Source organism: Tubulanus polymorphus, chromosome 11 (genome assembly GCF_964204645.1).
Source record: "Tubulanus polymorphus chromosome 11, tnTubPoly1.2, whole genome shotgun sequence".
In the NCBI taxonomy this organism is placed as follows: Eukaryota; Metazoa; Nemertea; class Palaeonemertea; order Tubulaniformes; family Tubulanidae; genus Tubulanus; species Tubulanus polymorphus.
In genome coordinates, this window is record NC_134035.1 from 12,630,107 (window position 1) to 12,643,441 (window position 13,335).

General features: G+C 40.0%; 1 protein-coding gene across 2 annotated transcripts in view; it reads left to right on the forward strand.

The window, feature by feature from the left end:
- The window catches only part of LOC141912583 (uncharacterized), a 33,400-nt gene extending 22,949 nt beyond the window's left edge, over nt 1-10,451 (forward strand). For both annotated transcript variants that reach the window (XM_074803872.1, XM_074803873.1), the window contains exon 2: nt 8,693-10,451. In XM_074803872.1, coding sequence (XP_074659973.1) covers nt 8,693-9,654 — 962 coding nt within the window. In that variant the 3' untranslated portion in view covers nt 9,655-10,451. The remainder of the gene's footprint in view (nt 1-8,692) is intronic.
- The last annotated feature ends 2,884 nt before the right edge of the window (nt 10,452-13,335 follow it).

Below are 13,335 nucleotides of genomic sequence, written 5' to 3' on the forward strand. Positions count from 1 at the left end.
CAAAGAATTTTGTGAGCACTTTGAAAAATTGTGAAATTTTTGAGTTTGGAAATGAGATTTTAGGTCACAGTACTTAAAATACTAGATTATAGAAGAAGACTATTTAATCCTACCTATCCCTATACTAAACACAAAATACGGTCTCTAGACAAGTTCACGTTGCAAGTGCAAATAGGTTTTTGAAAGGTCAAATAGTTTTCGTAATAATTTGCTATGTCTCAATCGGAAAAGGGTGACTACAAAATTACATCCTGCCGTAGCGGTGCCTACAGGGACTAACCTGACCAGTAGGACTATCAAAGGTTGCATAGCCCACATTAACGAAGAAAAACTAAGAGAGTAGTGACATTTAGACTGAGTTCTACCAGCCATTTTCAGAAACTAAGAGAGTAGTGACGTTTAGACTGAATTCTATGAGCCATTTTCAAAACTTAGAGAGTAGTGACGTTCAGACTCAATTCTCTGAGCCATTTTCAAAAACTAAGAGAGTAGTGACGTTGAGACTGAATTCTATGAACCACTTCAGCTTTGGAAATGGCCAACGGAATCTAAACGTCACTACGCTCTGTGTTTTACTTTGTTATTGTTTGTTTTTTCTTCAATTGAACCGAATACACGGAAACTACGTGGCTCTGAAAACTGACCGATGCCGTCTATAGATGGCTGTAACGACAAACAATTCACTCGACCCGTTATCAAACTTATCTGCAACCCTAAAACTCGTGACCAAATAAAGCATGTTGCTTTTGATCGTATAGGACTTAACGATGCCGGGACGTGTAGGATTTTATACGCTTTTCAGTGACACGAAACAAATCCTACGACAATTGATGAACATTGAACGATAATCTCTTATACTCGGTGTATCGTAAATAACGTGTTCAGCGTTACACGGTTTTTATGATTGATAAAGTCTCTTCTCTCGAGTCGTGTATGTTTTACCATTTATGACGAAGTGTCTAGTGTTTATTGTTAGACGCAGAAAGCGAAGCGTCATGGGTTCCATATGACATCATCGAATTACCTTCCGAAAAGATGGTTGCCTCCGTAATGACATATATTATCTGTTCATATTTATTCCTAAGAAAACACAGCCATAGACCCCTATATGACATCATCGAATGATCTAATGGTCCCCATTGAAGAAACACTCATTCCGTGTTATAACGATAAGTAGAGAATCCCACACTGATAAAACGAAAGATGAAGTCCGAAAAATTCCTCAATAGCTATTCAGCATTCCTGAAGATGACTATTGATGTTATAGTCGAAACGTCGAATGAATAAGAAACATTAGCTATATAGGAAACTTGGTATCTTTAAGGAAAGTTGGCCTGGCTCCTTTAACCTCATAAATGACATTTTTGAATTTACCCTTTCAGGAAACTTGGCTGCTTCCATAGATCCCCACATGACATCATCAAATTACCTCTAGTCTATCTAAAGATGGCTGCTTTAAAAAAGCCCCAATAACATCACTGCACTTATAAACCCTTCCACGAAAAATGCTACACCCTAGGTTTCATATTCTGTTGTAGAAATAGATTGTTAGCTCGGTTCCTTTGGTTCTTGGCATGTATTTGATAGGATTTTTGTTTAAGCTTAATGAAAATGAAAAAACTCCGACCTTAGAGTCATATCCACAATTTGCGGATGCAAATTTTCAAAAAAATCAATATGTTTCTACGAACAAAAATCTAAAGATGTCGGGAAAATACTTAAAAAGTTTTAGCCTTACCAAAATAACCAACCGAATTCAGACGAAATTCTCCGAATGTTTTGTAAGTGAAAATGACTTCTTCAAGTAGACATCCCTGAGGGGATTTTATCACTTCCGCATAGCTGCGCATTCGCGCATAATATCACTAAATATGATAGTATCCAGTGTTTGGAGAATTACTATATATCTTCTAGCTGTAGGGTTATATACTAATTGATTTAACTGATTAGCTTCTCAATCTATGGTTCTTACTCAATCTGATCTGTAACGAAGGTATTTTATGATATGTAGAATGTCGTATAGTATATAAGCACACACACTCGGTAGACTATAATGTATTCATTATTGATATTTCGGCATCTTTTCCGCCCTGAAGACGCTCAGAAACCACACGCGAAAGGGAATTATTATATCCGTATTGCATGATCGTGACCGTCGGTAACACGACCTTTAGATCGACTAATGAGCTGTTTATGAATTAATTGGAAAATTGAACCCGTCTCTGGAATATATCGGCGGGAGATTTTGTCGCGTATACTACGCGTTTATATTTCAGTACAATTTCTTGACAAAACATTTGTGTTCGTTGTTCAATCTTCCGGTATATGTTTAGGTCGATTTTCTCTTCGCTTTAGATTCGGAGGCCATTTGCGCAGTTAAATGTTAACACGCGACTTAAGATTGAAATATTTAAATGAACTTTTTCGATAATTTCTTGACAAAACATTTTCTGTTCGTTAATCAATCTAAAAACGTATTTTCGGTGATTTCCTTTTCGACTTGGGTCATTGGGCGCTTGATTCGGTAGCGCCAGTTGCGCAGTTCCGGGTTAGATACGCACGATTAAAGGGTTAAAGCATTCAAAATATACTATTTTAAACTCGAGATTCAATTTCTAACAGGCCACTTTGAAAGCGGATCCAGAACATGATAGATACACTACCACAGACGATTGACAGAACGGAATCTGAAACTATCTGATAATGTCGTATAAACTTCAGGCAATCCTTGGCATCTTTCATGTAACTTTCTTCATAAAGTTACCAGGTATTAATTGCCGATGTGATCTGTAAGGTATAATTTGATATGAGATATATCGGTAGCCCGTGTGTCGCGGTATTACAAGGCCTATGATTCATCAGTTTTCTCGAGTGAGGTTTCTGATATTTATATATACTAAGTGTTCCATATAAGATTGTTTTATCTGCCTGAAACCTTTCAGTGATTCCTCTTGCTGTTGGCTCACTTCGATATCAATGAACTCTAGGTAGTAAATTCATAATAAAACCACAACTAAAACAAAATTCATCCTTGAAAATAATGTGTATATATACATTGCTGATTTTCTTCAACCTCATAAAGTGCGTATGAGATAAGATATGAAATAAAGAATGTGGAGAAGGGCATATTATAAGCCCACAGAACTAAACAAGTATTAACATGCAAATACAAGATTTACAAGGATCAATATAGGTTCGACAGTAGAGAATTAGAGAGTTATCGTGGTTTTTGATATAAAAAATAAACTAGTTTCTCAGTATAGGGACATGAACGGACATCACGTATTGTTTACTCACATTAGTGAACTGTGACCTTTTAGTTTACTGTCAGCGCTTGACCAGTCCAAAATTACGCATTGGGAATTCAGGGACATTACGCACCTATAAGATCGTCACGTAGGGGTAATTTTATAAACTCAGATTAACCTTTCTGAACCATAAGATTTCGTAATGAATTATAGATTGTACGCGTGGCCGCCTGCGTGCAGGGAGTCGTCGGGTATCGTGCATGATCCAGTTCCACAGTTTGGAGTTAAGATCTGACTTTGAGTAAACACTAGTATTAGTGGAACCGGGTCCTGAGTTGTGCCTATATCATCGACTGGGATAATTGTTTTATAGACTTAAAAACTAAAACGATGTCATTCGATACGGAAGCTCGTATCTCTCTACGCCGGCGAACTCGGGAGAATCTTTTTAAACGCCGCGCCGTCATTCGTTTTAACCGTCGCTATTTATTCACGCAACCGTTTTTATTCCAAACGGCTGTTAATGAATTTAAACGCCAGATCGCCTCGTTTTATGCGCGGTGTTAGGTCGAACTGTAAAATCGTGTAGTCGTAAACAGTACTTTATTTTGCCGTCGTCGAATTTCTAGCGATCTTCTGATTATATGATCATTGAGGGGTGTTTTGTGTGTTGTTTAGTGGTTTAGTGATAATTTGAATGTTTAGCTCGTTCTAACTATTGATAAAATACTCTCGAGTTCGTGCTGCCACGATAGATTATTGAGTCCGAAATGATTCCTTGAACTAGTAGTTTATACTTCAACGTTTCGATTATATCCTATAAGTCACCTTAAGGAATAGCCATTTAGTGTTTCTCTGCAGAAGGATATTGTCTAAGCATCGAAATGAACTATAAGCTAAAGGAAACATTTCGGACTCGATATTCCATTCTTATTGTGGTACATTCTATAATAACGAATAATCATCAGCGCTCGGCGATGCTCCGTAGTTGACCACAGGTTGTGACGTCATTGTAACCGGTGTTTCTGGTCGGTTGAGTTGAATAAGTGCTTCTATACGACGTGTGTCAAGCGCTTCCTGTTTCTCATTATTCCCCGTTTGAGCCCGGCGATAAAAGAAACGATGCAGTCACGCCAAGGCGGAACCGTCGCGATCTTTATTATTTCGCCACACAAAGTGTCTCGGAGTTATAAACCAATATGAACGAAGGAAGTCCAACCGCGTCGGAAGAAAAAGCCTCCATTTTCCGTCGCAATCGAGTTTTATTTATCCAAAGGGTTGATATTGGTTAATAGTGTAATAGGTCTATCAATAACTGACGTCAGTTTGATTAGTTCGTTTGACAGCCGCTGACAATGCGTCAACAAACGTAACTAAGTCCCAATAATCGCCCGTACTGTGATTATTGCTCGGTGTATTATACTTGCGACAGCGCCATCTCGCTGGTCGATCCGTGGGTGACAATTTACCTCGATAGGTAACAGGTTAAAAACATTATAGCTTAACCTATACCCGAACACATTCCCGTCATCGAATTCAAGTATTTAGGGTAGATTTTCAACCCTTCCTGTATACATCGAAAACTTTGCATTGGATCATTGACGGAAAAGACTATAACCGGTTTTAACCAACACTACCACCTGGCGGATTGACTGAATGAAACAAGGAAACTATCTTGAAAGTTTATCGACACCTTGCAAAATGACACATGCTTGATATTGTTGACGATAAAGGATATAATATAAACATCAAACTAATCTCATATAAGTAGTATAAACACCCGTACACCCTGACGTGGAGATTAGATTTAACTGGCGTATCCGAGAGTTCGAAACGAGATTTCTTTTATCTATAACTCTTGAGTAACGAAATACATTTTAGATCTTTTTAATTTCTATATGGTTGGTCTTAAACTTTTATTCCCATTTTGATTCTTTTAATTGCGGTTTTTACATCACCATAAAAATTTAGAAAATTAAAAACGAAATTTATTTACAAGAATTGAAAATAGAAAAAACGACGGATACAGTTTCGCCGTATAAACTTCACTAGACACTATATTCTAGGCGGATATCACTTATGAACTGATACTCATTTATTGTTTATTTTAATTGTTTATTTATTGTTTATTTTATTTTTAAATGCTGAGGTTTTTTAACTTCAGTGCCCGTCGTAGTTGCTGTTTTCTCCTCGGACCGATCTTCCGTTTTCGTCTGCCGGAAAAGCGAGCGTTAACTGTAAAAATGCGGCGTAAACAATTCGCTGTAAACGATGATACGACGAGTTACGACACGTCGATACATTACACAACACTTATTTCATTATACACAATCGTGTGACTTACCGCAATAAAGCGAACCTCGCAGATTTATTACCAAACGCGACCACGCGCACCAACCAGTTCATAAACTCATTCCATTAGAGACGGAATAACGAATTCGAATACAGACACAGAGCCAACTTCAAAGCAATTCATTCTCAAATTATACCCCACCCCCGGTGACTAACTCGTTAAAAATGCAGTCACATTTTGCGTCTTGATTCTATGATGATTTTATTAGGACGATGCCACGGCTGATGGTTGTCTATACCCGCTAGCATAAGGCTCGTTAAACATGTAATCGTATTTTGAATTCTGTGCCTGAATTTTTCGAAAAGTTAAGAACCGAACTTCGCGACTGCACGTTCGGATTCAAAATGCATTAACAATCGTTAGAAAGTGCTTTGAAATTACAAGAGGCTCTAACTCATCTTTGAGCTGCAACAAGATCATCAACAGACCATACAATTCGTTGTTTCCAAATGAATTATCCTAAAGCGGCCGTTTCGAAAGAGATTGTATCGACGGGGTACTTACTATATGATAAGGATAAAACGTTTAAAACTTGTTTCAAGTGTTCGAGTATATATTATACACGGTTGATCGGTCGTTGTTTTTACACCGGGGATCAACAGCCGCGTATAACACGGCAAAGCTGTCTGGTGTGGATTTTCTTCGCAAAATAACATAATCCTCGAGTGAAGATCAACGAGAGATTTCGAATCGAGAGATCGGACACGATAATGGCATCCACGCTCGATTTACAGATAGTAACAAAATCATCTATCGCTCGAAGTGTACGATATAAAATATAATATCGGATTCGATCTTTACAGCGTTTTTTTATCCCGTCATTAACGCCGTGATCTTCACAAGACGGCCATTAACTGAGTAACTCTTACTTTACTTCTATATTCAGACATTCCCGAGCCCTTTTTAGCAAATATTCGCCCGTAACTTCAATTCAGAAAAGAACTTTCACACTTTAGGAACAAAGCCTCTTCTTCTCAAGGTTTGTTTTTGGAAAAATTGGTGAAATGGGCGGCAATCAGAAGATAAAGTTGTCTTTTTTTGTCTCCAATGAGGATGGCCCTTTTGGACCCTCTGCCGAAAATCCTGAATCCGGTTCCACAGATCTGAGTTAAGAAAATTCAACTCAGAGTGATTGAACTTGTTGGAAATGAATCAAATTTCACTTTCGTTCGCAACACTGTAGACTAGGATTTTGGCTGGCGCGCGTAGAGCTCGACGACCAATGAGGCGCCCCACGCGCGTGTCTCCGTACGGTCGAGATCAACCGAAGCGTGCGTTTTGTCGTTACGTCATAGCGAGTGATCGAGGCAATGAGGCGAATTATTGTAGCCGGTGCGTAATATATGAGTTTTTGTCACGAAAGAATGCCATTAATAAATATAATAGGAAATTGAACGTCTATAGCGAGTATCTGTGACAATCAACGAAAAGTGAATTTAGTCGTCCGTCTTCATTAGAAATACAGATCCCTTTCCGTAAACTACGCGCGCTCGTTTACCAACTGTATATAAAACTAATCAAGGAGTAGTTTATTTTTTCAGCATTCATTTCTCATTTTCTATGACTCTCCCTCTCTCCCCCTGATTCTACCTTTCTCTCCTCACGCCCTCTCCCTATCACCCCCACTTTTTCTTCCACATTTCCCCTTCTCTCTCCCTTTCCCTCCATCTTGACCCTGTCACCCTCTACTTCTTCCTCTCGTCCCTATGCTTCTGTCCCCCGCTCCACATTCCCCGCTCACCCTGTCTCCCACCATCTAGTCCAATCTCTCTCCTTCTCGAGTATCATCTGATGGTTGATATCCCTAAATATGTCAATTCATATCAAGATCAAAATCAAACTTTAAATACAGCAGGAAATGCATTTTACGATTTCAATATGTTGAATTAGATCTTTGTCCTGCTCAAGTGAAAAGATGTTTTTTACGAGATATAACGAACTTATTACCTATAGAACTCATGACTTTTAACTTATAACTTTCTCATATAACTAGAACTCAATCGACTATTTCAACCTCTCCCCATAACGACGCGGCTCTATAAACCGTTCGTTATGCAGTATTCATTAATGAGATTTATTTAATTAGTTGCTACCGTTAACGGATTCATCTCTTATTGATCTTCGACTTACAAAGTGTACAACAAATACAGCCTCAAATACACTTCATTCGAGTAAATAAACTCGATTACGACCGATCGACTGAACACTGGTTGCTTTATACGTATATACATAAATCCCTGGACGACTATTTGAAGAATTCTGACGCCTGCGCCTCCAAATACCTAAATATTGCTATTTTGTGTTGATTTTTAAACGCGTGAATTTTAAGTATGCGCTTAGGAAGTCTAATTTTGTCGGTTTCCTGCGGCGAAATCGCCGCGCTATACCGCCTGCTCGTTCGCTCGGCGCTGGCGAATTCCGGAAATACCCGAAAGCGTCGGAACGATCACTTGGCGCATTCCGAAAGAGTCCGAACAAACATCGCTCGTAGATTTTAGGAATAACTACGGAACTCGTGTACGAGTCGAACCGGTTACAAACGATTCACATTTACATGAAATTATCGAATTAACCTCATCGACTGTTTCGTCACGTTTCCCGCGCTCGCACAAGTGTCGTCTGCCGCCCAACTCTAATACATAATGAATTTATTCCAAGTCTCTACTTGCGTAATAGGTTTAACTGAATAAATTCAGATATGGTCAGATATTTCTCATCTGACGGTCGTGTGTCTCCTGGGGCCAGTTGCAAACAGTCATGGCTCGGTCTAAGAACATCTGGAGCCAGTTGCACAGTCGTGACTTAAGTCCGAAAGTGGTCTTAAATCTTAAGACTGGTCTTAAGTTGTTAGATAGGCTATAGAATTAAGTTTGTCTTTGACTGGTCTTAAGTCTAAGCCATGACTATGGGACCAGCTCCTCAGTTGTATATAGACAACCCTATACAACTTCAGATAAGCCTTATGAACTAAGACCACTTTGATGTCGCGACTGTAAAACAACTGGGCCCTATACTCTGTTCCTTGTCTATAAATCAACTTGACCTCAACTTTACTCCGACTAACGTATTCCTTGCTATTGTATATTTACAGATTCGGTACATACGACCGATGAAAACGATACCCCGGTCAGAAATCGACGAGCGATGCCTATGGTTCGCATGGGTCGAGGCTTGGAACTGGTGAGGATGGGCAAACGGGACTTGAAACTGGTGCGAATGGGTCGATCACCGTACTCAAACAACAACGACGAAGTAGAAACCGACGATGATTTATACAGAAGACAACCTCATTTCCCGCGCATCGGCAAAGATCTGGAAAACTTAGAAGAGGAGGCTCGAACCCCGAATTTACCTCGACTCGGTAAAAATGTTTACCGCCAGTTGTTAATACGAGCTCTGTTAGACGATCTACAAGCGCCACCGGCTTACAAACCTAGGTTCGTCCGATCAGCTAGAAATACCCGCTCTACCGACCACGTGGATGAACACAACGACCACCACCAGGCGGAGCTACCGTCCACACACGACAACGACCACAGCGAAGATGAAGACGCCAAGCCCGATGCAGACAGGGCTATACAATTCCCTCGATTGGGTCGCCAATTGAAAGAAGTTCAAGACATAAAGCGCGCATTCGGATTGGTTCGCATGGGCAAACGGGAACTGGACGACAAACGCGCGTTCGGTCTGGTTCGAATGGGCCGGGCGTTCGGTCTAGTGCGCATGGGCAAGAAATCGGCAGATTCCGACACCGACGAAAAACGAGCGTTCGGTCTGGTGCGCATGGGCAAGCGCGACGAAGACGAGGCTGCCAAAAGAGCGTTCGGTCTAGTGCGCATGGGCAAACGCGACGAGGAAGACTACAAAAGAGCGTTCGGTTTAGTGCGCATGGGCAAACGTGACGAGGAAGACTACAAACGGGCTTTTGGACTAGTGCGCATGGGCAAACGGGACGAGGAGGATACTAAACGGGCTTTTGGTTTGGTGCGCATGGGCAAACGTGACGAGGCCGACGATAATAAGCGCGCTTTCGGTCTAGTGCGCATGGGCTAGAAACAAAACCCAAGTGCAACGCGTCCCCCGCGCCGACCCCCTAGATTATTCTAAACAAAAAAAAACATGTTCAGTGCAAATTAAAAAAGAACGAAGAGGCAATTTTTACTTGACTGAAAACTCGCGTGTAAATAATGATTAAATGATAATGATAACTTGTTCTAGCAAATTATGGAAACTTAATACGATGACTTTAATATAGCCACAACTATCAACGTTTCGGAGCAAACTATCATAATGTTGAAGCCAAAAGGAAACTTGTGCAGAAATGAATACCATATCAAAGCCGAATCAAATGTAGGAGTTGAATACAAATTCGCTGAGAAATTGATAATGTATTTGCGTAAAAATATCACCTGAATCTGAATATATCTTATAGCTATCTAATACATGAAAAACCTGGTGTGCACGAAATATATCAAAAACATTTCCTTTCATCTCGTTACTCCCACGGTTTACATCAAACCATTATCGACGAATTCATTTACCGACTATGAACATCAAACTTATAAACGCCACTTGTGGATTCAATGTTGAAATGTATGCAATGGCTTATATATACTGACTGACTGACTCGTCGCACAGTAGCAGGAATTCGTGCCGTTTTAGCGCCGGAGTTTAGTGATGCGTTTCACCACCAGGGTTCGTTCTGATTAGAATTTGCCGTGTAAATAATGATCGAAAAACAAAGCCAGCCCCAGAAAATAAAGCGTCAATAATCTAATATGAATAATACTGTGTATCTGTGTGTCCGATAATAATGTTGTTCGTGTTATTAAATGATTGGAAATAATAAAAATAACTGAACATATTTTAGCAAATCTGCTGCGAGTTCTTGTGTTTTCATCGGGCTGTTTTAAAGATCATTTCTACCGTTTGTTTTATAGAGGAAATGCACGGACGTCACAAGCGTCATAACGACCGTCAAATGGCCGTCGGATTGTGACTTGACTCCAGTTATCCACTTGCGCTTGGCGGTTGATATGACGCACTGTGACGTCACATTTACAATCGTTATGATACGGATTTCATAAGCCCATTCACCATAAAAGGGCCGCACAGACGTGACGTCATCAATGGTTTCACCGTCATTGCTGGAGACCCGTCAAACAAGTAAAGGCGACTACACAGTCATGAGATTTTGAGGCCAGTTTAAGACTGACAGAGTTCTATAGCCAACTAACAACCTAAGACAAATCTTTTTCGGACCCCTCTTGGACTTTCGTGGGCCATGACTGTGCACCTGCACCCAGAGTCTGAATATCCAAGGTCGCTTTTGGACTCGGAAATCTCGACTGCACAACTTTTCTGCCAGAATTTGGGAGAATTCGAAATTCTCGATTTTCGTATCGACGTCACATACATACACAGGTCACATTGACTGCAGCTGATGATATTGAGATGAGAGACTTCGTAATTCAAACGAGAGCGCAGTTAATTTCACCTCAGTGTCACGCAAACCGGTTCGATTAACGGAAGCATCGCGGCCTCTTAAACTCGTCCACGCAGATGGTGTTCGTCACGAGATCTTATCCGACTAGCACACCATTTCATACAATCGGGGACTCGAACCCACGCGACGTTACTGACAAGGGTGCCACCTACCGGCGTATTCGTGCAATCGATTATGCAAATTTTTCTCGAAATGGCGGAAACGGATAGTTGAATGATGAATGGACCGCAATTGAAAGAATTACTACGAAATATTGGCGCTTCCGAGTTCTCAATGTTGGTATTCATTCAATTTTGAGTTAAAACACTTGATAGAAACAGATGAATAATAGGTAAAATGATTGTATATAAGTGAATGATCACAACATCACTATTCTCAATTGTCTTCCATATTGCGGGTTCTTTCTTCACGCTGAACATTGTTTGAATGAAAAGTCAACCATCATAATTTATGTAAATTCGAACATACGTAATTATGCAAAAAGCCTCCGGTCTATGAGAAGAGTTTTAATAGATGTTTATAGATGTTATATAGATGTTCATGTGATGCGTCGTTTCTGACGTTCGCTTATGAACGGAAATGTTGAAAACGGGAAGTAACTACTTTAAAAAAAGCTAGCTTTAATGGACTTTTAGCAGACGTTTATTTTAAACAGACAGCCACTTCACACCATTACCGCGTGCGTGAATAACAAACGTAGAAACCTACGCGAATGGTGCAACGTAAAATAATAACAGTTTATTTCGGACACTATTGCATGGCGGTAATATAATACTATAGCATGGTAAAGGATTTAATTCCAAGATTAGGGAACTTTTCACAGAATGACTTGGTCAAGTAGCATCATCGGTATTGCTTATGACCATCTAAAGAAACTCTGAGCACATCCCCAGATCAGTGGTAAAAAGAAACATTACCGGTATGATTCTTCCAAAGCCTATTATCACAAACTCGTTTGAAATCCATTCAGTTTCTTCATCATATCAGGGAGGTACATATTTCAATTTTTCATCGAAATCGAGTCTTTAATCTTTTCTGTACGAGGGCCCTGGGCGGGTGACGTCATTCTGATCTATATCCTTTATCGAAATATCTCCGCGGTTAATTTTAGATTCTTGGAAATTCGCCCTTACCGAACGAGCTGACTGGTCGAAACGAATCGGCACGAGATTTATTGTTGCAACTCGACTCGCGGATGTATGTTGAGATGTTCGGTCGTCTCGAGGGGTGCAAATTAACATGTTCTATCCGTTGTTTCGTTTATCTAGTTCGGGATTTACGATCAGCCGCCACGTCTGTTCGTCGGCTTTCTTTTTTACAAATTCATTTTGGTTTTACCGAGAATGAGACTATCGGCTGGCGTCGGCGGGAGATGAGTCTAAATTACGGAGAAGTCATTTTCGATCGAAAACATGAAACCTTTCCGTACAGCGAACGTTCGTACATGGTGTATTTTATGAATTATGAAATAATGTGTCAAATATCCAGCCATGAATGGAAATAGGTATGATATGGGCTGTCCGAAACTTTTTCAGTTCGTAGCCAGACCTCTTATTTTCAAGCGTCTATTATTTTCATATTGGAATGTACGAATCATATACCGGTATTATCACGATTATTGAAAACATGATTTCTAATGAAATATTGTAGCAGCAGATAATTTAAATTCAAGAAAAAAAATTAAAAAAAAAAACTCGTCTATGCTAGGATTCGATCTCGGAACCTACCAGTTGCGTGGCGGTGGTTCTAGCCATTCGGTCAGGCCGGGATGGCTGACGTGTCCTTATACGAATTTCGACAATAACTGGTGGTGGTAAATTCATCATTACGTCATCATTCATGTGTGCGTGTGGGAATCTCCGGTGACGTCATTTGGAGGGAAATCCTCGTGTTGTCGTCTCGTCGTTCTGTGAGACTATTACCAGTCATTCAAATTTTCTTTTCAAGTGCCCTTTTTCATCAAGGAAATTAGTTCATTCCAGTGTGGGGGATGGCGCTTAATAATGACGTTTTGGAGATACCAATGTACCCTTGTGGTGAGTGTGATGTGACAAATTCTTCAAAACCCCTGTATCCACCCTGGTTTAACGCCGAATCTATTTTGAGGTGCAAATGAAGTAACAAATTCGTCGATGTTTTGATCCAATTTATTCATAACCGATGTACATCATATATTACTCTTATATATCATTTATTTATTTATATATATATTTCATGTATACATATAT